Raw genomic sequence first — 24,783 nt, forward strand, 5'->3', positions numbered from 1 at the left:
CCATGCCAGCAGCTGTTCCCAGCTCTGCCGAGACCTGGCTAAGCTGAGCCTGCTCAGACGTGCAGAAATTCCTGCCTCCCAACTCTGGGTGGATGTGGAGGTTGTGTGATCACCTGGGGGTGCCTTCCCATCCTGAACATCCACGATTGCACCCTGATGGTGGCTTGCTCCTGCTGTTTGATAAACCTTCATGCTGGGACCGATGATGACAGGGGCTCATGCTTCTCTGCAGCAGCTGGAGGATAACAAAGCCACTCCTATTGAGGGCAAGCAGGAAAGAACAGGCTTGGGATTGAGCTGCTGTGTTGTGAGTGTCCAAGGACAAGTTTCAGTTCTCCTGGTAAAACACCCTGTGGTCTCCAGTGAAACCACTGCCGTGGGAGAGCAGCCCGGCACTGCGGTGCTGGGGCGGTCTGGGAGGTTTGGTTGGGATATGGGAGCTGCCACAAGAATAGTGCCGGGCTCAGGGGCCAGAGCCAGCGAGTGGCAAGTGCAGAGCTTTTGCCTGCTTTTGTTTTGATTGCTGTGATCTATAATTAGCGGCCGAGGTCTCTATAAATAGAGCCTGCCTGCGTGGGAATGGAGAGGCAGGAGGGGCTTTGCCATGTCCCTCCCTGGGCCTGCAGGTGGGCCCGTGGCCTCAAGCACTGCCTGGGGATGGATCCAGCCCTGTGGCTGGGGCAGGTCAGAGGAGTGGGTCTGGATCTCCAGGCCAGTTTCTTAATGAATCACTGCATGTCCAAGGCAGGCCTTGTCTCTGTGCCTCAGTTTACCCCTGTGCCATTTCTCTTGAGCTAGGATTTATACTAGGTTAGCATTTTGCATTTCCCTGGGGGTATTCTCGTGTCACATCAGGCTTCCTTTTGGTAGCTGAGACTATTAATTTAGAGGCTTTTTGCTTTGTGTGTATGCTGGTTTGAAAACAGGACAAAATTCAGGCTTGTCTGGGAGCATCTCAAACTTGCTGGTGCTGTGTATGAGAGGCAAGGTGAGAGCATCTTCTGCATGGGCTCTTTTAGTTTTCCTGCAGGGATTCAGGAGGAGCATCCCTGGGCATGACATACCCATTTGGCAACAAACTGACCTCAGTCTGTGTCTGGCACTTCCCAACTTGATGACATGTGTGAGCCCTGTCTCTACCCTTCCTGTTACTTGCTGGAGTCAAATTGCTTTGTGAAACTGGGAAGGGATCTAGGAGGATACTTGAACCAGTAGTCAGCCACCTCAATACCAGAGTTTGCTGGGGTTGGATGGTTGTGTCCTCTGTGGTGGTGTTGCAGACCCTTCCCGAGCTCACAGCAGGGTGGTCCTGCTCCTAAATCAGGAACTCAGATGGATCCTAATGTCATTAACCTCAGTACAATGGAGCAGAAATCTCTGCTCCAGCCTGTGATGGCAGGGAGGGAGGTCAAGAGGGAGCTGATGGGACTGGGGTGAGATGAAGAGCGAGGCCAACCTGGCATCTGGGAATGGTTAGGGAGCAGTGGGACCCCTGGGCTGCGTGTATAAATAGGAGAAGAGAGGCCAGCTCAGAGGTGGGAGGTCTGGCACTACACAGCAGGGCTGTGGGGTCACATCTGGAGACCTGCTCGGCCCCAGACCCCATTCCTGGCCACAGAAACCAAAGGAACTGATAAATGGGTAAAAAAGGAGAATGGTGCAAGCATTGGTGGCAGCTGGAGGGGGATCAGAGGAAGGGATGTGTGCTTGCTGATGCTGTGATCCACAGACCTGTGTGATTATTGTTTCCTAATTCACCCCCCTCCAAACACCTCTTTATTTGGAGGAAAGGGGCATTTTAAAATGTCACTGTCAGCAGAGCTGTGCTGCGTTGATTTTCATTGTAGTTGCCTCCTTTGTCATCTGTATTGTTTTAAGAAGCTGAGAGCCCGTGTGTGTGTTTTTCCCCTCCTTTTTAGATCAAAGCAGTTTACTTCAGTTTTGGCACAGAATTGAAATTCATTGGCAGGGATTAAAAACAAACCTTAAACATCCTGGCCTCTCTGTCCTTACTTTTTCCACACATTTTGCCATTTAAGTGTTTCCAAGCTCTCCCTGCCCCCTCCTCCATGGGAGCACCAGGCTTTACAAACCCCATTCCCCTCATTCCCAGTGGTTCCCCCCCATGGACACAATTTTCCCAGTGCCTCTGTTTGCCAGATCAAGACTTTCAGTTTCTGTTTAGTATAAAAAGGTTTTGGCTTGAATCAAAGCATGTTTGAAATTTAAAGTAAGCAGAGACAGAAAGGCTGGGTAGGAGTGACTGTGTGAGGTTCAGACAGTGAGAGGGACCCCCCCCATCCCAGCTTTTTCTCCAAGACTGGATGTAGTCAAGTCAGGGTGGACAATGATCTGTGAGGTTATATGTGGGATGTTTGGTGTGTATCTCATAGATGATGCAGTAGAAATAAGGAAATGTTGGGAAAATTGGGAAGCAGAGATCCTTTCTCCTTCAGGAAAGCTGGGCAGGAAAGGGACACCTGAAATCAGGGTGCAAGGGAGAGAGGACAAACTACGTCCTTGTGTCTGCTCTAGAGGCGATGCAGAGACAGCACAAGTGCTGGTGACTCTGAACAGAGCTCAGAGATCTTTGATGAATTTGCTGTGTTTAATTTTCAATACTGATTTGGGTGAAAAAAGTCTGTGAACTTACAGGGAGCCCTGGGGACTCATTCCCCAGGACATTGCTGAAGTCAGGACCAAGCAGCCTTGAAGGAGGTGAGAGGAGGATACACAAATCTTCATTTGTGGTTTTATATTAATCTCTGTCTTGATGCTGATGCAAGTGTCATTACTGGGCTCGGGTGTGGGGATCCCATAATGGTGCCTTTGGGGTGTTTGTGTCTTCCCATTTCTTTCTGCTCCAAATGTCTAGCCCCACTTGCTGCGGGAGGTGGGTCCTGCTGTCAGGACACCCGTGGGCTCCTCTAGGAATGGTTCCCTACATTTTCTAAACCCTCTTCTGGTTTATGTCTTTTAGTCTGGCTTAGTGTGTTTGGGAAGGTAAAACTGCTGAGCTGCAGAAGAAGAATTTGGGAGGGGGCTGAGGGAACAGGAAGCTCTCCTCCAGGGATGGCTCCATCACAAGTCCTGGCAACTGACAATGGCTTAGGACCATCATCGGGGCCCCAGAAGTGCCTGGGTTTATTGTGAGCTTTGGAGGACACTGTTGTCCACATCCAAGCCCCCCAAGAAGGACATTTTGTGGCTGCAGGACCCTCTCAGGAGAAGCCCCGGTGTGAAACAATCTGTGGTGGGAGGTTTGGGAGTTAACAGGCAGAAAGAGGATGAAAGTGGAGTTGAAAGCTCCATGCAGCCAGTGACCTCCTGACACAAGCTGCTTTGATGACCTGGCCCAGGTGCTTCCTTCCTGGAAACAACACAACCCCTATTGTCTTCTGCAGGGCAAGCCACAAAGCTGGAATTGCTCTTAGGCTGAGCAGCAAGGACAGGTTCAAGTGGCTCCATCCTTCTGCTTTTCCCCACTCCTCGTCCCTCAAGACCTAGCAAAGACGTTTCTGTAGAAGACGTGTGCCAGAGCAGCGAGGGAAGTGAGCTGGAGTTTAGATTTCATTTATCTTGTTCATGGGGGGGCAGAGTGAAACAGGCACTTGCAGCAGCTGGAGTTCCTTTGTGACTTCTGGACCTGTGGCTTCCAGCCCGGCTGTGGGCTCTTGGTGAAGGAAAAATTGTATCTGCTGGAAAAGGTTAATGTGGAAATCAAGCTCTGATGGCATTTAGGAGGGAAGATGTCAGGGCTGGCAGTGAAATGACACAGCTAAGGCTGAGCAGTTACCCTCACTTGGGCCCCGTGGTCCCCCAGGCAGCAGAGGAAGGGGCAGCAGTGGTGCCTGATCCCAGCTTTTTCCAAGCCAGGGCAGTGCTCTCAAACATCCCCTAGTTCCTGGGTGGCCGTGCCAGTCCACACGTGAATGACCAAACCACCCAAGGAACCAACAGAAACACCATTTTTTCACCCTACTGTTGCTTGGTACTGGGGAGGGGATGTGGAATGAAGTGCCTGCAGAACAACCCTGAGCCCACCGGCTGCAGCCATGTGGTGGGGATGGGGTTGGGTTTTATTCTTTCCACCAGATCAGGTCGATGAGGACCACCAGTGGCCTGTGGGCTACAGGTTGGGTGAAGCTGGGTAATAGCATCCCTTTCCCTGCTCCTAGAAGAAGCAGCATCCCAGCAGCTGGCACATGCCTCTTCCTGCTGAGGATCATGAGGTATCCTGGCATTGACTGGTGGGATTCAGTGCTGCAGACCCCTCAGTGACAGCTCAGAGAGGAGGACAAGGACATGAATGGAACAAGGCAACAAAGCTGCTCCAAAAATCAAAGCGCATTCCCCCTTTCTTTCCCCGGCAGAGATCCTGCATTCATTGATTGTTGACATGACATATGTGGGTTGGAGAAAGGCAGCGGCAGCTTCTGGCAGGGGAGGAAGGGGCTGGGGGGGCCGGAGGGGTTCTGCAAGCCGAGATGCTGATTACCAGGGGCAGCAAATAGCTTGCAGCTGCCTCCGCTCAACACGCTCTTTGTGGCGCTTGCAGCCACTCTTTGGACGCAGCTATTTTTAATTTCCCCAAGCGCGCACAAAGCAAAGGGGGTGGGCGATGCCGCTGGCGTCCCCCCTTCCTGCCCCCCGCTCCCACCCCTTTCCCAGCCAGCCCTGCGCTTCCCAGCTTCCTCCCACCCTCCGGGGAATGTGGGGAGCTGCGCTCCCTCTTTTTTTGGGTTTTTTTTTTTTTTTTTTTTTTTGGGTCCACGTTGGGAGCCGGCCTCGGCTTCCCCTCCCTCCCCCCCGCGCCAGTGTGTGCGGGGAGCTGGGAAAATGCAGAAATAAATAAATACGCAATTAGGCAGGCGTCCAGCCATGGAGGGGGGTGTGCTGCAAAAAGAGACTCCGGCCAAATTTTGGAATGCCTGAGAAAGCGGCTGGAGCCGTGGGCGAGTGCCGGGTTGTGGGCTTCCCACCGCCGCCGGACAAGGGGCGGCTGCGACCCCCGAGGAGGAGGAGGAGGAGGGAGGGTGGCAGCTCCCAGCCTTGCTCTTCCCCCCACTGGCATCTCACTGAGTGCAGGACAAGGCGTGTTTGTGCTGGAGCATGGTGAGAACGAGGGGTCTCAGCTTGCTGTTGCCTCGGCTCAGGGGTGATTTTTCCACCAAAAGCTGAGTTGTGCCCTCTGTTCAAGCGGCAACACGGTTCAGGGTTAATAAATTACTTATTTGCAATCTTTGTTTCTCTGTTAGGTAAGCATTGGTGAATATGATATTTCTGCTTTATCCCAGGCATGAATTATTCATCCGGGTTTGGAGGCTGTAAAAGGGACGTCAGGTTAAAACTTGCGTGGAGACAAGCTGAGGTCTTCAGTGGGGTTTTGTAAACAGCTTTTCTCAGGGTTACCAAGTGCAGGGTTTTTGCAGGAGTCTTCCCCCTTTTGTCTGTGCTGCTTTAAGGCATTTCTGGTGAAAAATGAGAATTTCCATGCAGATGTGATTATTGGTCTTGCTCATTTACTTACCATGGGCTGCAAGATACAAACGTAGAAAAAAAAATGCCATCAAAATACTGTTTTTCCTTTATGGAGAACCAGGTAACAGCATGTGAATGTGTAATATGTATTTTGGTAATACGCATTTTGTAAGATCTTTTTATTTTGCCCTGTTTCTTCAAAGCTACAGAGAAGGTTCTTTCCAGCAGTCACTGAAATCTGACTGCAAGCAGGTAACGAGATGAAACAGCCAGACAGCTTTGCTGAAAGTTGAAATTACCATAGGTAAATCACATGTGTGGCAACTTTGCTTACCCTTCACCTCCTTCCTGCAGGATCCAATCCAGGAGCTGGTTTGTGGGAGTGTGTTAACAGCCTTGTGCTCTGCTCCCGAAGGCAGCACAGCTCCTCTTGTGCTGCTGCAGGAGAGAGGTGCTGCATGTGGAGCCTGGGGTGCTCCAGGAGCTGGGGAAAGCAGGGAAGGTCCCACCTTCCATGGAGGTTTTCTGCCCCCTGTTTTTTCCTGGCATGCACCCCACGGCCATGCCACATGTCTGCTGCCATGGCACCCCATGCCATGGGGCTGCAGGGAGGAAATCCTTCCCTGTGAGGGTGGGGAGACCCTGGCACAGGTTGCCCAGAGAAGCTGAGGCTGCTCCATCCCTGGAAGTGTCCAAGGCTGGGTTGGATGGGGCTTGGAGCAACCTGATCTAGTGGAAGGTGTCCTGCCCATGGCAGGGGGTTGGAACTGGATAAACCTTCCAATCCAAACCATTCTGGGATTCTGTGGCATGATCCTGGGGGTCTTGGCTCTTGCAGCCCCCGGGTCTTGGGTGCTGTTGGCTCCAGGTGCCGTAGCTGTGGCTCTCCATGATTTTATGGCCAAACAGAGCCCTGGGAAACTGCAGTGAGGCTGTCCCACTGTGACCCATGGCTGTCCCCACTCTCCTCCCAGTTCCCTTTGCTGTGGGTGACTGGTCCTTGGGCAGAGGAGACAGAGGGAACAGGCCCACAGCGTGGTTTTAGAAGTGTCCCTGCAGCATCCTGAGCTCATACGGGATTTCCACCTGTCGTGATGGTGCGACTGGAGAGAAAGGTGGGGTTTTGGAGCACACCCAGCCTTGGCCCTTTCCTCCACATTTCATCAGCCCTGTTGAGATCGCATCGATAAAGTCACAGGGATCACCAGGGCACTGGGGAGCTACTGGGATATAATTAGGGTTTTGGTTCACTTTCCTGGCTGCTTTCCCATTAGGGGAGGGACAGCAGGGATTATGGATGGAGCAGATGTGTGGAGGGAGGGGATGCTTGGCTTTCATGGGTGGTTAATGCCACGTACAGGCCAGTGCTGGGGGGTGTGAAGTCTGTCATCCCAGGCATGGGCCATGGAGAAACCTCTTGTGCTCATCCCCCTCACATGCACTAGCCCCAGATTGCTCCCCTCTGCTGGGATTGCACAGCTGCTCCCAAAGGAGGGTTTGGGAGCAGCACATGGCTGTGAACTCCTTCCTCTCCCTGTACTGCTCTACAGGCGCCAGATGTGAGCAGCAGGTTTAGGGAGAAAATGCTGCTACCCTGGGACAGTTCCAGCAACCTTATATGTTAGTCATGAATTTATCCTGAGCATTTAAAGCACTTTTTACCCTAGGTGCCACTTGCCTTTAAACCTGGTGGTGCCTGCCTGGCCAGGACAGCTCTTTGCTATCATTTCAGTGCTTCCACCACATCGTGCCTGTGGCAGCAAAGCCCAGCTCAAACTGCTGCTGGGTGGTCTCTCTGCCCCACAACAGTTGTGTGTGTGCCTGTTGGGAACTCTTCTCCTTGGAACTGCCCAGAAGGCTCACATTTTGGGCCACTTGGTGGGATGGCCAATGGTCAAAGTTAGGAAAACTCTCTCCAGCCATCACCTCAGCTTTTGGGAAGGTCTGCAGGGTCCAAGCTGGTCTGGAAGTTGCTGGAAGCAATGCAGAGTGGGGTTTTCTGTAGGGGTGTGGGGTGCAGGATGTGGCTGCTGCTTGGTTGGCCAAGCCAAGCCAATCTCTTTGGCTTGGGTTGGCCCTCACACCTCCCTCCAGCTGCAGACCCCAAGTGCCCTGGGAGCCTGGCCTCCTGGTATTCCCAGCCCAGCAGGAAGCTCTGCAAAGCTCATAAGAGCGGCGCTGGGGAATAATGAGATTTCCAGACTAATTTGGCCGGATTCAAGAACTTCCACTGAAGCATCTGCGCCCGTGGGAGTTGCCCGAGCCTCCGGTGGATCTGGTGCTGCTGATCCCCAGGGCTGTCGTCTCCTCCTCTGCAGTTGTTGAGTGCCAGTACAAAACCCTGTATTGACAGTCCTGGGGAGTGAAGGTGGGATACCCCACCGCGGTGGTTGCAGGGCCTGAAATTATCCAGAGCTCCAGACAGTGGCTGTTGGAGGTGGCTCTTCATGGCTGTGATGCTGCTGATGGCTTGGTCTGTCCCTGTGTCTTTGCACTGAATCCTCTACTTGGTTGCATTTGCAGGAAAGGTTGTGGGATGGCTGGGGAGGAGGAGACCTGGCCCTCCTTTCCCTCTAAGCTGGAAGGGAGATGGGTTTACTTAGTGGGACATACAGGGATTTGATTGATCTAATTTTCTGCTTTCCTTGCATGACAATTACCTTGATCATGTTCCCTCACCCTCATGAAGCAGAAATCCAGTTCCAGCTGTGGTGGAACAGGGCTGGCCAACATGGATAGAGGTCATCCTGCCTCAATCCAAGCTTTCCTCCTCCTGAGCTGCATCCAAAACTGGCATCACTGTGTGTATGGCCATCTTTGTGTGTGGGTGACCTTAGGGAGCTGTGGTTGCTGGTGTTTGGTGAAGCCCCTTGCTGCTGTGGAGGCTGTGAGCACAGAGGTGGTGGTGAGCTCCTGCACATGTGTGCCTGGCACGCGGTGCAAGAACCACCTGGGACTCGTCTCCTACACCGAGGGGGTGGAGGATAAAGTTGACAAGGCCAATTTGGAACAGTGCAATTTAAGATTCAAGAATCAAGATGCAAATGAAGCCTGTTTTTCCTTCCCACCTCCAACCGACTGCAGTTCCCTCTCCAGGAAACTCCTGTCATGATCTCTGCACCAAGCTCTGGTCTGTCCATGGTCTTGCCAGGATTTTGCCATTGGGCTGATTACCATGACAACTTGCTGGAAGGCTGCAGATATTTGCTTCCCCCTTGGCTGTTGTGCCTGTGCATCTGGGAGCAGGGAAGATGCCACGCTGGCAGCTGTGAGCAGATGGGGTCGGATCTGTTATCATGTATTCCTCCCACCCCCCTCCTTGGAGGGGAGGAGGACATTTTGCATTTTAAATGCATCTAAATGCCATAGAGCAAGAGGAAAGAGTAACTTTTGGGTTTGCAGGGCTGCAAGGTGGTGCCTTTGGTGCTGCAGAACTGGCAAATGCCTGTGCATTTTTGGGTTTCTGATTTGGTCCCCAGAGAGTTGGGATAGGGCTTGAGCAGATGCTCCAAGCTCTTTGTGCAACGTTTGGCTTTTACTTTGGTCCGCAAACAGCCAGGATGGCAGCTCAGAGCAGCCTCTGGATACCCCACCCTGGTGGGACCTTGCTGTCCTTCCCATCATGGTGCCAATGTTTTCTGCATCTCTCTCCCTCTTCCTCTCCAGCGGCATTGGAAGTGGAATGTGCGTATCCGTGGTTGCAAGCTTCCCTGAAAGGCTCCTGGATTTGTCCTTGCTGCTGAGGACCTAGAGGGTCAGACACCAGTGCTGAGGGAGGTTGAACCCACTTGGTGACCACCACAGGGTTTGCTGACCCTCCCTGCCCAGCACACGTGGTTGTGCCAAGGCTGGATACGGCTGTTCCCACCATGCACAGACCCCTCAGAGGCTGTTCAGCAGGAAAGAGGTTAACAGGAAGGAGGCAGGCTAGGCTCTGGCTGCCAACTCCGACCCTGCTTTGGAGTGGGGAGCAGCTGGGAGCTGCAAGAGCAGTGCGAAAATAGCCTTATAAGGCCAAGACAAGCCGGCTCCAGCCTCCGCACAGCCCCGGCTGGGCTCGCTCCACTCCAGCACCCGCTCACCGGATGGGTGCCTGTGGGGATGGGGCTACAAATGGGATGTGTGGCCCCAGACCTGCAGCCTGGGCACCCCTGGGATGGGTGCTGGCCATGCCTGGCTGAGGTGGCACTGGGTGGGAGAGGAACCCAAGGGTGCACCCAGCCAGTTCACAGGCAGCTCTCGGCCTCGCTCAGTGTTTAGACTCGCTGTCTGTGGACATAAACACCAACTCTGCTTGAAAGTGGCCCCTGGCTGAACTCTTCCTGCCCAGCCCCTGCACTTCACCCCCTTCTCAAACTACTCCCCAAGGAAGAAAATTCCATCCCACTGGCAAAAGGGGAGCTGATGTTGTTTTATGTCCTGGTGGAGGCTCAGGAGGGCTCTTCAGGGGCTGGCATGCAGACACAGGTGTGTGTGGCACTTGCCAACCCATCCCACCTCCTTGGGGTGGATGACCTGGGGCTATGGGGAATTCCTTCAGCAAAACAAATCTCAGGAGCTGGCTGTTGGCACCTGTGATGTACAAACCAGGGTCAACAGTGGGGAAATCTGTGGGGCTGGGGCAAGTGGCATTTGTGGCATTTATCCATCTGGGGGATATTCTGCATTGCTGGCTGCACACCAGAGTAAGTGTCCTATCCCCTTCTTATGCTGGCACAGGTTTGTTGCCAGTACAGAGTCACGTTGGCCGGTGCCAAGGCCACATCTGCAGTGCACAGTTTGGTGCCTCTGTCTGGTCCTCTAATGGCTTCTGGTAGGCTGGTGAATCCAGGCAGTGGTGACATCTGAGAGCATCTTCCCCTGTTTCTTGCACAGGGGCACAAGGTGTGAGTACTGAAGTGCAGGGGACATGTGTTGCTTGATACCTCCCTGTGGATGTGGCACCTGAAGACGTGGTTTAATGGTGAACACGGTGGTGGTGCTGGGTTGATGGTTGGACTGGATGATCTTAAAGGTTTTTTCCAACCTTTATGATTCTATGATTCCCCTGCCAGTGGTAAAAACCTGTTTTTTCCTTTGGCTGGTGCATGGTTGGAGGTTTCTCAGTGGCTTTCACCGAGCAATACATGCTGATACAGGAAGTTTGCAGGTGAGAAAGGTGTGCTCAGGTGGCTGAGAAAAGATACCTGTCTCTTGCTTGGATGGCACAGGGAAAGCAGAGCTGCCATGGAGGTGTGGGAGCACAACCTTCTGCTGCCCTTCAATGGGTGACTCCTCCAGTCCATCCTTTTGCAGAGCCCACAGAGGTTGTTTTCAAGAGCCTTTGTCTAATTTAATAAATCCAGGATGCTCAGCCTGCCAGCCAATCTATAAGTGTAATAAAATCTGCCCACCGCAGCGCTCTGGCCCCGTTGTGGCCCTATCGATAGCCTCGTGCCTGGTGGCAGGAAGCCCAAAAGGCTCATTAAAGCCCTGCTGCTGTGCCAGCCGTGCTTGCCTGGCGCCTGGGCAGCTCAGGGCAGGCTGAGCCAGCCCTGTGTGTGTGCACAGAGCATCCCCAGATGGGATTTGGGAGCTGCAGACCCAGCTGGGATTTTGGAGGTCTTTCCTCGCCTTGCATGGCTGAAAAGGGATCCTCTGCAACTACTTGAAGGGTGGTAGCCAAGTGTGGGTCAGTCTCTTCTCACAGATAACAAGTGATAGGACAAGAGAAAACAGCCTCAAGTTGCTCCAGAGGAGTTTTAGGTTGGATATTAGTAAAAATTTCTTTATTGAAAGAGTGGTCGAGCATAGGAACAGGGTGCCCAGGGAAGTGGAGGAGTCACCATCCCTGGCAATGTTCAAAAACATGTAGATGTGGTGCACAGGGTCGTGGTTTAGTGGAGGACCTGGCAGTGCTGTGGGTTAATGGTTGGAGGTGTTTCTACAATTCTGTAACTTTTCAAGGAGTTCTTGCTTTCTCTGGCCTCCAGGTGGGAATGGTGGATGTGGCTCTGGGTTAGGCTCCCAGTGCCATGCTGGTGCTGGGAGCTGCATGTCCAAGCTCTGTCTGTGCCCTTGCCCAAGCTGTGCTTGTCTCCATGTTGCCCTGATGTGCCCGTGACAATGCGACAGCGAGGTCTTGCTCCCTTCTGTTTGCATCCTGCCTGGAGCACTGTGATCAGCTGAGCCCAGGCACTGGGATGGGTGAAGCTTTTAGCAAACACAGGAGCTGCCTTTGCAGAGCACTCGGGAGTGCTGTGAGTGAGCAGCACTCGGCAGCCACCTTCATGAATATTTTAGCTGGGAGAATTAACATTTGTCAAGACACATTTATGGAGGCAGCGTGGATGTCTCTTCCCCAGGCGCTGCAGGCTCGCTGCTGCTCCAGGGCAGTGCTGGGAGCCAGGGCAGAGCCTGCCAGATCCTGAGCCCAGAGTGGGACAGCAGAGCTGTCATCTCCCCTGGGACAGCCAGGCCCTGGTGCCAAGGCAACCAGCCCGCCATCCGAGATAGACAAATGGTTGTGTTTTTTTTTTTTTTTTTCTCTTCCCCTCCTGGTTCTTGGCAGAAAGTAAAATGTCCCTTTTGTTTGGTTTCCTCCTCCCCCTGCCCCATCGCCTTTCTTTAAAGGTTGTGTTCCAGATTTCATCAACCCACGTTGTGTAATAGCCCCGGATAACGGGTTGGCATTGGCCATGTCCCATGGAGGCCATGGCAGAGCCCCTCCTCGGGAGCTTGACCGTGGGGTTACCTGCTCTAAAACATCTTGTGTACAGCTCCTGAGCAAAGCTCTCTTGTATTTTGTATCAAGCTGCTATGATCCCCATGTGTTAGAAATGACAGGGAAAGTCCTTGGAAAAAAATACAGAAATTTTAAAATTAAATAATCCTGTTTTTCTACCTCAAATAATCCTGGTTTTTCTACCTCAAATAATCCTGGTTTTCTACCTCAGCCTTGCTATGCCTTATGGAAATGAGGGACTTTGCAGATAAACCCTTTTGATTTACAGCATCAGCTCCTGTACCTTTTAGTTCATCACCTGTGAAGCATCCAGCACTGTGCAGGAGGATGCAGTAATGCCCTGCTTGGGATTTCTTCCTTCAGGCTTCTAAGAGGTCCCCATTCTTTCTTTCCTTCCTTTCCACTGCCCAAGGAGGGGGCTGCTGCAGTTGCTGAGCTCTGCATCCATCCAAAGATCCCTGCATCTCATGCAGAGGCTGCTGATGTTGATGTGGAGAGCCTGGCATGACTCACGGCCTGGGCACCCGGGGAGGGAGAGGAGGAGGAGGAAGAGGAGGAGTAGAGCTCTCTATAGGCTTTGTGTGTTATGGAGAAGGACACTGTGAGCACGTGTGTGTGTCAATAGGGATCTGTCACTCCAGAGGGAAACAGCAACACAATTGTTTCTTGTCTCTGGTTCCTCCGCTGGTACTGGCAGCCTGGAGAGCTGTAGCTGCTCGTGTGATGCAAGTGCTCCTTTTCCTGTACTGGTGAGGGACAGGGACCGGTCAAGTGACTGGGCTGGAGGCACCTGGTGGCCTCAAGGAGAGCTGCTGCTGCTGGTGGTGGCCTTAATGGTGTCCTCTGCTTCCACAGATACACCCTGCTGTGCTTCCACTCCTACCCCTAGTTAAATGACACACCCAGCCACCAGATCCAGTTCTGGCGTAGCTGTGGGCTCCATCCCATTGGCAGCAACATGGGAGAGGGCAAAGGCAGGGCCAGCGCCTGGGGACAGGGCTGTCCCTCAGCTGGGGACTGGTGGCAATCAGGAGCTGAGGCTGAGCGTCCATTCCTGCCTCACCCAGACACGAAGCCACCCTGGGGTCTGATGCTGGGTTCAGCCTTGTATCAAAGCATCTGCTCTCCCAAGGGCTGGTTGAAATTCCAGCCCTGTTGTTTTGGTGTCTCTGCCATGCAACTCTTCTCTGCTTCTTCATTTATTTATTTATTTCCTTCCAACTGCTGGAGCCACACACTTCTCCCCTGGCCAGGGACCAGCTTTGCTCATCCTTCTCTAAGGTTCCCCAGCCTTGAGAAACCCTTCAGGCCAGAAACAGGTGCTCAGAGGTGAAGAAGGGGTCCAAGCCTTCCCCTTTTCCTTGGTAGAGTTTGTGTGCGTGCACACGCCTTTCCACCAGGCACCATTTGCATTTTGCTTCACTTCAAAGTGAAGCTTGCTGCCTCCAAGGAAGGAAACAAATGGTGTAAAGGAATTTACATCCCAAGCGAGTGAGGCTGCTGGTCTGTCAGGTTTCATCTGCTGCCGAGGGGTGTGGGGTGCAAGGGAGCAGCTGTGGGATGGAGGGTTCATCCCTGGGGCCACAGGGAGAAGAGGGTCATTCCCAGCTTTGTTCCCAGCTCTTTCCTGCTGTCCTGGCTCGGAGGTGCACTGGTGGATGGAGACTCATGTGTCAGGCTGTGCAAGATGCCAGCATTGACCCTTCACAAGGAGGGCTGAGTGGCAAAACCACTTTGCAGGGCCAGCCCCCAAACCGGCTCCTCTGCTCCCGGCACGCTTCGGTCAGGGCTGGGTGTGGAGCAGCCACTCTGAACTGCCATGGGTTTGGAGGGTGTTGGTTCTTCCTCTCCTCCTGGGCCAGCTGCCTGCCAAATCCCTGCGGGGCCTTACAGGGAGTCAAGGACTGAGTGGCCCAAGATCCCCCTGTGGGGCTCCCTCCCTCCTCCTCACCCCTGTCTTTGTTGAATTCCCTGGTGCAAAACAGCTCTGGGAGGGGAAGGAGGTTGGACCCAGACCTTACAGTCCTGGAGGCCTTGGCTGTGCCAGAGGCCAGCAAGATAAAAACTTTTCTAAGACTCCACTTGGAACAGGAGAAAGTTTTTCCGTTGGGTTTTTATAGCTCCCGGAAAGCGGGGTTTTATTTTTGTTGTCTAAGACAAAAAATCCTCTTAAGGAGCTGACTACCCATGGCGGTGCAGAGCGGGAGGCTGGGCATGCGCCGTGCTTGGGGTCTGGGCTGGACTTGGCTTTCCCTCCCTCCATCCTGGGGGGGTCTCTGGATGCTGATTTCCACAAGGAGAAGAGGAGGCTTTGGTGTCTCTGATATACAACTGGTCCTGTTCATGTACCCAGTGCTGCAGCACCTTGTGATGGCTCCTTGCCACCCCTGGGCTGTCATAGGATGCTCCCATCCAGGGACACAGCTGCAGGGAAAACCTTTTCTCCTGGGGAAAAGGATTATTTCCCACCACCCGCAGATGGCTAAACTGGGAGCTCTGGGAGACTGATCTGAATTTTCTAGGTTTGTAGGCTGGGGCCATTGAGCTCTCTCCTGTCACCCTTTCTTTGCATGGCACAGGCTGCTTTTGGAGGGGTTTTGCTGGCAGGGGAGCTGGTTTCCATGGTAAAAACCTTAACAGCATCTGCCAGAAATCCGTCTCCTTGTTGGCCCGGCCATCTGGAGGGCACAAGGAGGCTTTAGCAGGGTAAGGAGGTGTCCACAGGCTGCTTTAGGTCCTCCTTTGGTGCTGTTGGCAGCTCAGAGGGATCTCTCCCTCAGTCATTTATGTCCCAGGTGCAGGTTTGCCCTGGGATGCTGGAAGGACCCCAGTGTCACCGAGCCTGGTGGGGGCAGGCAGGCTGGGGACATGGGAGCCATGGAATTGCTCAGGGGGGAGGGCTGCAGGCACTGGGGACGGGTGGATACGCTGTAATCGGATGAGCCAGCGCTGCTCCAGATGGACCTGTCAGCTCTTGTCAGTGCTGACACCCCTCTGGATGTCCCTCAGCGTCCCCTTGGGCCACAGGGGCCACCACCTGTCCCACTTCACCAGGTCTCCTTGGAGCTATGAGGCTGAGAGGTGACACTGTTCAGAAGACCCATCAAGCAAGGTCCCTTCCATGCTGCTGTCCCTCCCTGGCAAACTCCGTGGTTTTTTTAAATTTTAATGGGAAAAAACGGGTGCTTGTGTCTGTCTGTTTATCCCTGAGCCATCCTGTGCTGAAGACAGTGAGACCTTGCTGCTTTGCCATCCCTGTCCCCAGGTGCCACCCCACCAGCCCAGATGGCTTGCAGCTGCAGACTCAAAGCTGGCCACTTGGTGCCCTTCCTCGGTGTCTGGGTGCCACAACAGGGCAGCCACGCTTCCCTGGATATTTGGCATAGGAGAAGCACCTCAGTGGCAGCAGTGGGCCAGACTGGTCTGGCAGGAGTTGTACTGGTTGGTCTGTGTCCCCAGATTTATGGCACGCAGCTTTGCTGTGCATTGGGCACGGCACACAGATGGATTTGGTTATCTATGGGCAAAGCATCTTGGTGTGTAGGATCCTGGTGTCCTCCAGGAGAGGTTTTAGGGCTCAGCTCTGCACTCCTCTGCTCTTCTGTCCTTAATGTTGCTCCTTTCTCCTTTCCCTCGCAGCCGACCACCCTCCCGCAGGGCACCATCAACATGAACCAGTGCACGGATGTGGTGGATGGGGAGAGCCGGACAGGGCAGAAGTTCTCCTTGTGCATCCTGACACCAGAGAAGGAGCATTTCATCCGGGCAGAGAACAAGGAGATCATCAGTGGGTGAGTGCAGAGCTGGGGCTGAGCCACTCCCAGGCTTTTCCTTTAGCCAGGAGGAAAAGGAAGGTGGGTAGCCTTGATCAAGGCTGGGTACTATGGCTATGCATACCCAGGCTGATCCTGGGTGGGGTGGGGTTCATGATGGCTGCTGTGGTGACCCCACAGTGCTTTTAGGGATCCCATCCCATTTTAGGCACCCAGCCCACTGGCACAGGTCCCATAATTCTGGGGCTGGCATGTCTGACCCTGAGTGCCATACACCCTCTGGTCCTCATCCATCCCTGGGCAGATGTGGAATCCTGGGGTGGATGCTCCCCACCTCCCTGGTCCCAGGGGAGCATCTCACCTCCAAGGATGGTTAAAATATCACAGGAATGCAGTGGCTCAGTGACACCAAAGATTGGACCACTAAAACGAGCAAATCATGGTAAATTTCCCAACTCCAGGTGTTAGGTGGTGACCTAGAAACATCCTCTTCCATCACTCAAATGCCAGCTGGGGTTGAAGCTGGTGCTGTTCAGGGTGCAAAGCCCCGGAGAGCTGAATTGCCAGTGATGGAATGTGTCTGTACTGCTGCTCACCTTTCCCACATGGGCACTGCCCAGAGCTCAGTGCCTCCCTCCCAAAATTTGACATTTGAAACTCCAGCAGGATGTTGAAGGGATGAACACTTGCTCTTTCCCACTGTTCCTGAGGCACAGCATCTCCTGCCTCCCCCAGCCCTGGCAGCAGCAGAGTCAGCACTTTCTGCTGAGATTTCTATTTCCAAGCCTTATCTTCAGTTGAGACTCCCCTCGTTCTGTAAAGACTTGTTGAAATTGACATTTTTCTACCAAGAATTTGTGATTTTGATCAGATGAGTGTTTTCATGCATTGAAATTGCCCTGCCCTACTGAGACAAGAGAGCACAGGTGAACCTTGGGTTGGCAAACCTGTCCCCCCAGCCCCATTCACAGCCACATGTTGCAGTGGCTGTGGAGCTGGGATGCAGAGCCATGTGGGAATCACAGCACAGGGGAGTGAGCTCCTCTCCTCCCTGGCAGGAGCAGTGACTATGCCCCAAACCATGGCCAGCCCCCATGGCCTGCTCTCTCCACCCTCTCCCCACGCTCTGGTTCCCAGCACAGCCTTTGTTGCTGGTCCTGCCTGCCGTGGGAGGGAGAGGCATTGCGGAGTGAGGTGGGGCTGATTTATTGCTCATCAGCCCAGCGATGGGTTTTGAAGCAGTGCTTTTGCTCCTGACTGCAGGCATTAATCATCCCCGAGCAGTCCCACTCTGGGGCTGAGCCAGGCTGGTTTTGTTTGCAGTTGCAGCACGACAGGAAGATTTCCCTGGCTGGGGGAGAATTCGTTTTACGTTCATTCTGTGTTTCTGGCGTTCATTGCTTAACCAAACCCCATTTCATGTTGTCATCTCCGAACACTTTACAGCAGCAGCGTACAAAGCAGGGGGAGGAGGAAAGGGGAGCAGGGACATTTGAAGTGGGAACGTTTCCCAGTGGTCCAGGGATCCCTGTGGAGCTCTCAGAGATGCGGGGGCAGGTTGTCAGGCCACGGTGGGAGGACACAGGACTTCTCAATGCCGAGTTCATGCTGCTCTTCCTTGGACAAAAGCGCTTTGTCTGCAGTGTGCGGGCGTTGGCATCGCTCAAGGGGACAGTCCTGCTGGAGGCTCTGTCCCTCTCCACTGTCTTTCAGGATCCTTGAATCCCTGCCTCATGTCAGCCTTGGCTGTGGCCTCACTTCTGCAGAGAGCAGGGTTTGAGCCAAAGCACCCTAGGGTCATCCCTCTTCTCCTACCTTATTTTTCCCCCAGGAGCTGGTTGGGATGGTTTCTGGGTATTGTTCAGCAAGCTGACCCTGACCAGGTCAGCATCACTCCTGTCCCTGTGGCAAAGACCTCACCTTCTGCTTCTCTGTCTGCAGGTGGCTGGAGATGCTGATTGTCTATCCCAGGACAAACAAGCAGAATCAGAAGAAGAAGAGGAAGGTAGAGCCCCCAACTCCCCAGGTAACCCAGGGACACGCACACACCATGTCACCCAGTCCCTTGCCTCCCTCTCAGGGCCATGGCCTTGCTCTGATCCTGGGGTAGATCCCCTCAAGCCATCAGGATCACCAGCCCTCTGATGCTGCCTGTGTGGAGGGTGAGAGCTGGGGCAAACCAGGACAGCAGATCGGTGCGAATTAATTCCTGGTCATCACTTCCAGGGTCACACACTCCTGCTTTCCTGGCTGCTTTGGGGCCACGTTTTGCCCCCTGTGTGCTGTTTTGTGGTGCCATCCCTGCACACAATCCTGGGAGTGGCCGCAAAGCCACATAGTCCCCATGGGAGACCAGGAAGAGGTGCTGTTCACGGGCCTTTTTGTCAGAAACAGGATGAAATTCCATCGAGCTCCAGTTACTCCCTTAGAGATGACCCCAGAGATAATGGGAATGAAAGGAAAATACTGAAGGCCAGGGCCAGGCTGGGAGCTCCGGGGGCCGGAGCTGGGCTCTCCAGGGACCCGGCAGTGGCTTCGTGCTCACTTTGACTATAAATGGTAAAAAGTGGGGCTGGCTGTGACTCACTCGTTCCTGCCTGGCTCCCACGTGGCTGGAATGGGGGACAATCCCACAGATGGGGAACGTGACCCCAGGGCCACCCTCGTCCCTCGCTGGGGCTGAGAACAGCCACGTCCCTCAGGCCGCCTGACCTCTGGGTGTGTGTCCCACCACTGCAGGGGACTGCCTGGGAGGGCTCCCCAGCTGTGCCGGGGACCAAAACCAGCATCAGGGCTCTCCTGAGCCTTGGTTTTCAAGTCCTCTTTGTTGAAGTTCCAAGCATGGCCCTAGTGTAAACTGGGCCATGGATGGGTTTTGTACACTGTTTGTTTGAATAAGTTTTCATCACTCCCCTGGATAAAGATGTTCTGGGCAATGGGGGAAAAAAGTGAATGGGGGGATGATCCTTTTTTGTACACCAAGCTGTAAGTCTGAGCCATCCCTTGCCAAGGTCTGGGGTCCACACAGTCTGAACAAGCCCTCAAGTGCTGGCTCTGGTGATGCTCCAGGGAAGATGCCTCCTCCCTTCATGTTATGAGTTGTCAATCCTCAATTCCTGAGATGAGGACTGTTGCATTTGGGGCACCCCAGGGGGTGGATGCAGCAGGGCAGGGATGCTCACCCTGGCCAGGGTGCACCACTAAACCCAGGCTGGGTTCAGGAGGGGGACGGGGTGGAGATGACAAGAGGCACAGAGCCAGAAAAACATCATTCTGGGTTACATTTCATCGCCATGGCAACTTCTTGGAAACCGTACAGGATCTGAGCTCCTGAGCTCAGAGCTTCCCAAATAAGGGAAGCGGCTGTGGGAAGGATGCTGGCTCCCCCTGGGCAGATGGGCTCCCCAGGTGCTTGGGGATGGGGACCAGGGACCCTTGTGGCACACTGCCCTCTTGTCTTGGGACAGACCACCCTGTCTTGCTTGCTACCCTCCTTCCACTCTCTCCATCCCATGGCTTCCATCCCCATGGTGCTGGAAAAAGGCTTAAATGCACTTTGCAAAACCAACCTCCACGTGGGAGCTGCTGCTGGATGGATGCTGTGCTGTGTCAGGCACTTAGGAGCAACCTGCAAAGGCAGAAGCAGCATCTTTCCTCTGTCCCCCAGATCCTGCTGATGCAGGTGGCTGGTCCAGGGAAGGAAAGAGCATGCTGAGGAGAAAATCAGCACCGAATCCTCCTCTGAAATGGCCTCTCCTGAAGCTGGCTGCAGTTGAGCTTGCTCTCCATGTGCTGGTGGAGAAAGCTTGCACTCTTCCTAAAGATGGCCACACACTAATCAGGCAGTAGATCATATCTTTGAGCTGCTTAGGGAGGGGTGGACACCTTGTGATACAAAAAAATAATTTTATATTCTTGCTTTTTCTCACTCTCACATAGCTTTTGCTTGTCTGTGGTAGAGCAGACCTTGGTTACAGCTGGATGCTCTTGGAGCCTCAAGGTCATTTGCAACTCCCCCCATCATTTTGCATCATCCCTTTGCAAAACCAGGGGATGGGAGCAATGTAGGGAATACCACTCCTGCTGCAGATTTTTGGACAGGGAGTGTTAGGTGTTTTCACTTCACTTTACAAACAGGTTGCAATTTTAGGGGGAAAAGGGCAGGTTTCTCTTGCAGCTTTTGCCGTGTTCCGGCAGCAGGAGAGACTGGAATGCCTGTGCCTGCCTGCTGCCCATGGGAACTTGAGGCAGGGTTTGGGGCTGAAATGTGGGATTTGAGGCTCTGCCCTGGGTTTCACAGGGGTGTGGCAGGGACAGGTAAGCAGAGCATGCCCAGACACCTCATGCAACCGGAGGCCAGTTTTGCTGATTTTGGTTCATTCTGCCTCTTGGAGTTGTTCATACCCCTGAGCAGCAGAGAGTTAATGTCTCTTCTCCCTCACAGACTTCTTTTTGGCCCACATCTCTGCCTAATTAAATACATATCTACAAATAATTATATGGGGGTGTGTGTAAGAGATATATAAAGATATGTATCCTGAGCTGGTGATTAGCTTTGGGCTTGGATCAATGAAGGAGAGTATAAGGGACCTTGGAGATTGGCCCAGTCCTCTGCTGGAGCAGAGTCCCCTTGAGCAGGATGCCCGTGAACTCTGGATCGTTTACCTCCAACATTGCATTCCTTCAGTGTGAAATTTCCCAAGGGGATATTTTTTTAAATTGAGGTCATTTGCTGCTTGTCATGGCTGTGTGTGGAGGCAAGACACACTCCCTGAGAGATCCCTGGTGGCTCCAGCACAGCCCTGCAAATGCCACTGGAGGTGCAGGGCTAAAACCCACCTGATGTGGGAGGAGGGGATAGAGAAGATGCTCTTTGCAGCTCTTGTTCCCAGCTTTCAGTTGCCAGTTTGTGCACTCCTGTATTCCCCCCTGCTCCATGGAAAGGGAACTAGCAGCTGGAAAACTTCCCATAATCCAAAGGGGAGTTAATTGTCATTGATTTATGGGTGGCTTTAAGAAAAATAATCTGTGAATGCAGAAGTTTAATATGACAACAGCAAAACATCTGCTAATGAACAAAGCCAAGGAAGGAGTTGGGAAAGCTGCTGCTTCTTCTGGGTCACATTCTGAACCTGGGTTGGCTGGACTGTGGCCACCAAAGGGGCATCATCCGTCATCTGATGGGCTCCAGAGCTCCTTGTTAGCAGAGAAGCACTGAAGACAATGGGGAATGTTTTAAAAGGGCATAAAGCACTGACACATGTCACTGTCCCATCCCTGTTGATGTGTCATGGGCAGCACCCAAGCTATGTGGAACTCACACCTTGGGGCCAAGCCCTTGGGGACCCTGACTGTGGAGTTGGGGCAAACTCCCTAATTTCCTGTGTCAACTGATTCTTTTAGGAGCCTGGTCCTGCTAAGATGGCTGTGACCAGCAGCAACATTCCCAGTGCTGAGAAGGTCCCTGCCACCAAGTCCACGCTCTGGCAGGAAGAAATGAGAGGCAAAGACCAAGCAGATGGGGGCAGTAGCATTGGCCCAGCCCAGAGCCCCATGCAAGGCCAGGCTGGGGCTGCCAGCTCCATGAAGGACCCCGTGCTGGACAGCAAGGAAGGTGAGAGATGGGGATGCCAGCAGCACAGGTGGCCATGCCATTGTTCTCCCTAGAACAATGGGGGCTGGGGACCGGTTGCAGTGCTGGAGACATTTCCCTTATCTTCCCACTCAGCTGGGGAATGCTTTCTGCAGTGAAGTATCCCTTGCCTTGCACCCATGGAGCTGTGGTTGCTGCCAGGCTGGGAAGGGCAGGGATGGAAATGGATGCAGAGCTGTAACTGCAGCTGCCCATTTCTTGGTTTGAAAATCCAGATTTTTCACCTATAGAAACCTGGCCCAAGCGTTGGATCAGAATCCCCAGTTCCCTGCAGACTATCCTACCATCTCCATGGGCATGAGGGCTGGTCAGGGTGGAAAAGCCAAGGGTGTAGGAGGTAGCACTGCATGGGGCTGGTGCCCAGACCAACTTGCTCTCACACCTGCCCCTGTCCTGGGTGGAATCAGGATATTTCTTAAAAGCAGAACTTGGACTTGAAACCAAGCACGGTGACTTCTGTGTCCCTTAGAGGAGAGCTCCATGAACGGAGACCGGATAGACTGCGGGCGGAAGACGCGTGTCGAGAGCGGGTACTTCTCCTTGGAGAAGACCAAACAGGACTCGAAGCTGGAAGAGCAGCAACTGCCACCCCCACCAAGCCCACCCAGCCCCAGCACCCCGAACAACAGGTACAGTTATCCCAAATCGCCCTCACAGGAGCATGCCCAGCCCTTTCCTTCCCCAGGTATCCGATCAGGCGACCGAATGATTCACAGCTTCTCTCTGAACTCCTTGGACTCGAAGAGCAGTTGCCCCATGCACAAGGACTCCAACAACAGAGATGTAGGAAGGGGAGCTGAGAAATCGGGGCGTCCCCTTTCTTTTAAAGCCAGCCGGCAGTACACCACCCTGGCCGACGTTCCCAAGGCCATTAGGATCAGTAATCGTGAGGCCTTCCAGGTGGAGAGGAAGCGGCTAGAGCGGAGAACCCGGGCTCGTAGCCCTGGGAGAGAAGAAGTGGCCCGGCTCTTTGGGAATGAGAGAAGGTAAGGGATGAGTGGCTCATCTCCTTGCATGCTTCCAGCAGCAGTGAGGTTGCGTCCCCAGCGCAGCCTGGATGGAGCAGATGGAATTTGGTGGGTGGAGCGTCTTTGTTTTTCAGTGCTCCTGGGTTTAAGGGTGCCCATCCATGCTGACCAGGTGGTGGGATGTCTTGAATAGTGGTAGTGGGCAGGTGTCACCCTGCCTGGCTGCTCTGGGGATATAGAATGATGTGTGTTGGAAGGGACATTAAAGTTCATCCAGTTCCATCCTCTGCCATGGGCAGGGACACCTTCCACTGTCCCAGGTTGCTCCAAGCCCCCTTCAGCCTGGCCTTGGAGACTTCCAGGGATGAGGCAGCCAGAGCTTCTCTGGGCAGCCTGTGCCAGTGCCTCACCACCATCACAGGGAAGAATTTCCTCCTAGTATTTAATCTAAACCTGCCCTGGTGTTGGGTGGTGCTGGATGCCCACCCTGCCGGCCCCTCCCGGCGCGGCACACGCTGGCAGCCGGCACCATTAATTAGGTTAGCTCTCCTAGTGGCGTTAGTGCCAGGTGCCTTACGCAACTGCCTAATGAGCTGAGAGAGGTTTCAAAATGTCACGGCATTAATCTGGGAGAGGAGGGAGAGGTGGGTGCAGTGCCAAGGCAGGGCTCAGCAGGCTGCAAAACAGCTTAGTGTGGAGGAGGACGGGGAGGGCGTCCGCAGCGCGCACCGGGTGCCCCCTGGGCGAGGCCAAGGATGGGCTCCACTCGCCCTGGGAGAGACACATTTGTGCAGTGAGGGCAGTGGAGCAAACTGGGAGACAGGCCCTGGGCGAGAGGGCTGCCTGCCAGTCTGATTTTCCTGCCCTGGTTCTCCTCCGGGCATGTTCTCTCTCGCACAGTTTCAGTAGGAGCTTCCCCTCTGTTCCTTCCCAGCCCCTAAAGGACTGTTTTCCAGACTGGCTTCCGAGAGCTGGGAGCAGGTCTGGGATGTGCAGCACAGCCTTGTGCTGGTGCCATCATTCAGCAGGAGGATCCCAAACCTGGCCTAGAGCGTGTGCAGGGAATGCTGGACTGGGAATAAATGAGGAAAGCTTGGGTTTGGCTTTGTCTGCCTTGGGAATTGGCTTTTCCCCAGGATGGAGGAGGAGGATACCACCTTGGCCATCCTGGCTGGGGACAGGGCTGAGAAAAGGCTGGTGGCTCTGGTTTTCAGGCTGAGCTGGTGTTGCCTGTGACATTGTGTCCCTGCTGCGTTTGCTTGCACAGGATGCCCTGGCCAATGCCTGTCCCCAGCATGACAGAGCAGTGCATTCCTCCAGTGCCAGCAGGCCCTTGCCCTGGGGTATCCTGCAGCACTGGGATCATCCTGCACGGAGTTGGGGAGCAGAATTATAACAGACAACAGGGCCTGGGAGAGGAAATTGCTGCCAGAGTCTGTCCTTTTTAATGTCAGCCCCACTCATTGCCTGCTGGTGGATGCCTTTTCCCAGGGAAAGTCTGTTTTTCCCAGCCTGGCTCAGGCTGTTAACAGTATTTTTGCTTTATCAGTATTGGCAGCAATTCCCCAGTATCATCCCAGGGCTTTTATCAGAGCAGAACGGGTGCAGGGAGAGGAGCAGGAGCTGCACTAGGCACTGGGGTCTTGCTGCTCATGGGGCTGAACCTGGTCCAGCTTTTGGGAGGGAGGCGATGGCAGAGAGGAGGGGAAGGGTTCCCCACATGCCAGAGGGTTTGGCCGTGGATCACAGCCCATGGTGCTGAAGGAATGTGCCATGAGCAGGGATGGCTCAGTGGGTGTTCAGGGATAGGCACATTTGTTTTCTCCTCTGGTAACCTGGGAATTGGCCATGCAGGTGGTGTGGGTGGAGAGGCCCTGTGTCATGGAGCTGGGATGGCCATGTTGGAGCTCAGTGGACTCAGCAGGGCACAGAGACACTGTCCAGAGTTGCAACAAAGAATTAACATTCCCCAGCACCCTGCTCAGCTTGGCTTGGCTGCTGTTTAACTTGAGTTTACTTAGTCCCCATGTCCCTCTCATTTTTCTCCTCCGAGCTCAGACTGTGCTGTTTGAGGTTGGGCAGATACAGTAACTCAATGCTGTGGGGTTGGCTTTTCCCCCTGGTTTAACACCATTTATAATAATCCTTCTCAGTAACCCACTAACATGTCTGGGAACACTTGTC

At 53.8% G+C, this 24,783-nt stretch overlaps 1 protein-coding gene across 8 annotated transcripts in view; it reads left to right on the forward strand.

Annotated features, from left to right (window-relative positions):
- The window catches only part of MPRIP (myosin phosphatase Rho interacting protein), a 73,592-nt gene that overhangs the window by 15,329 nt on the left and 33,480 nt on the right, over positions 1-24,783 (forward strand). For 4 of the 8 annotated variants that reach the window (XM_053992478.1, XM_053992474.1, XM_053992475.1 and 1 more), the window contains exons 4-8: positions 15,845-15,996; positions 17,920-18,004; positions 21,382-21,592; positions 22,101-22,260; positions 22,381-22,617. In XM_053992478.1, the coding sequence (XP_053848453.1) occupies positions 15,845-15,996; positions 17,920-18,004; positions 21,382-21,592; positions 22,101-22,260; positions 22,381-22,617 (845 nt within the window). Of the gene's footprint in view, positions 1-15,844; positions 15,997-17,919; positions 18,005-21,381; positions 21,593-22,100; positions 22,618-24,783 lie in introns of all 8 variants that reach the window. The other 4 variants (XM_053992476.1, XM_053992480.1, XM_053992479.1 and 1 more) reach the window with 2 other exon arrangements.

This window comes from Vidua macroura, chromosome 16 (genome assembly GCF_024509145.1).
Source record: "Vidua macroura isolate BioBank_ID:100142 chromosome 16, ASM2450914v1, whole genome shotgun sequence".
NCBI lineage: Eukaryota > Metazoa > Chordata > Aves > Passeriformes > Viduidae > Vidua > Vidua macroura.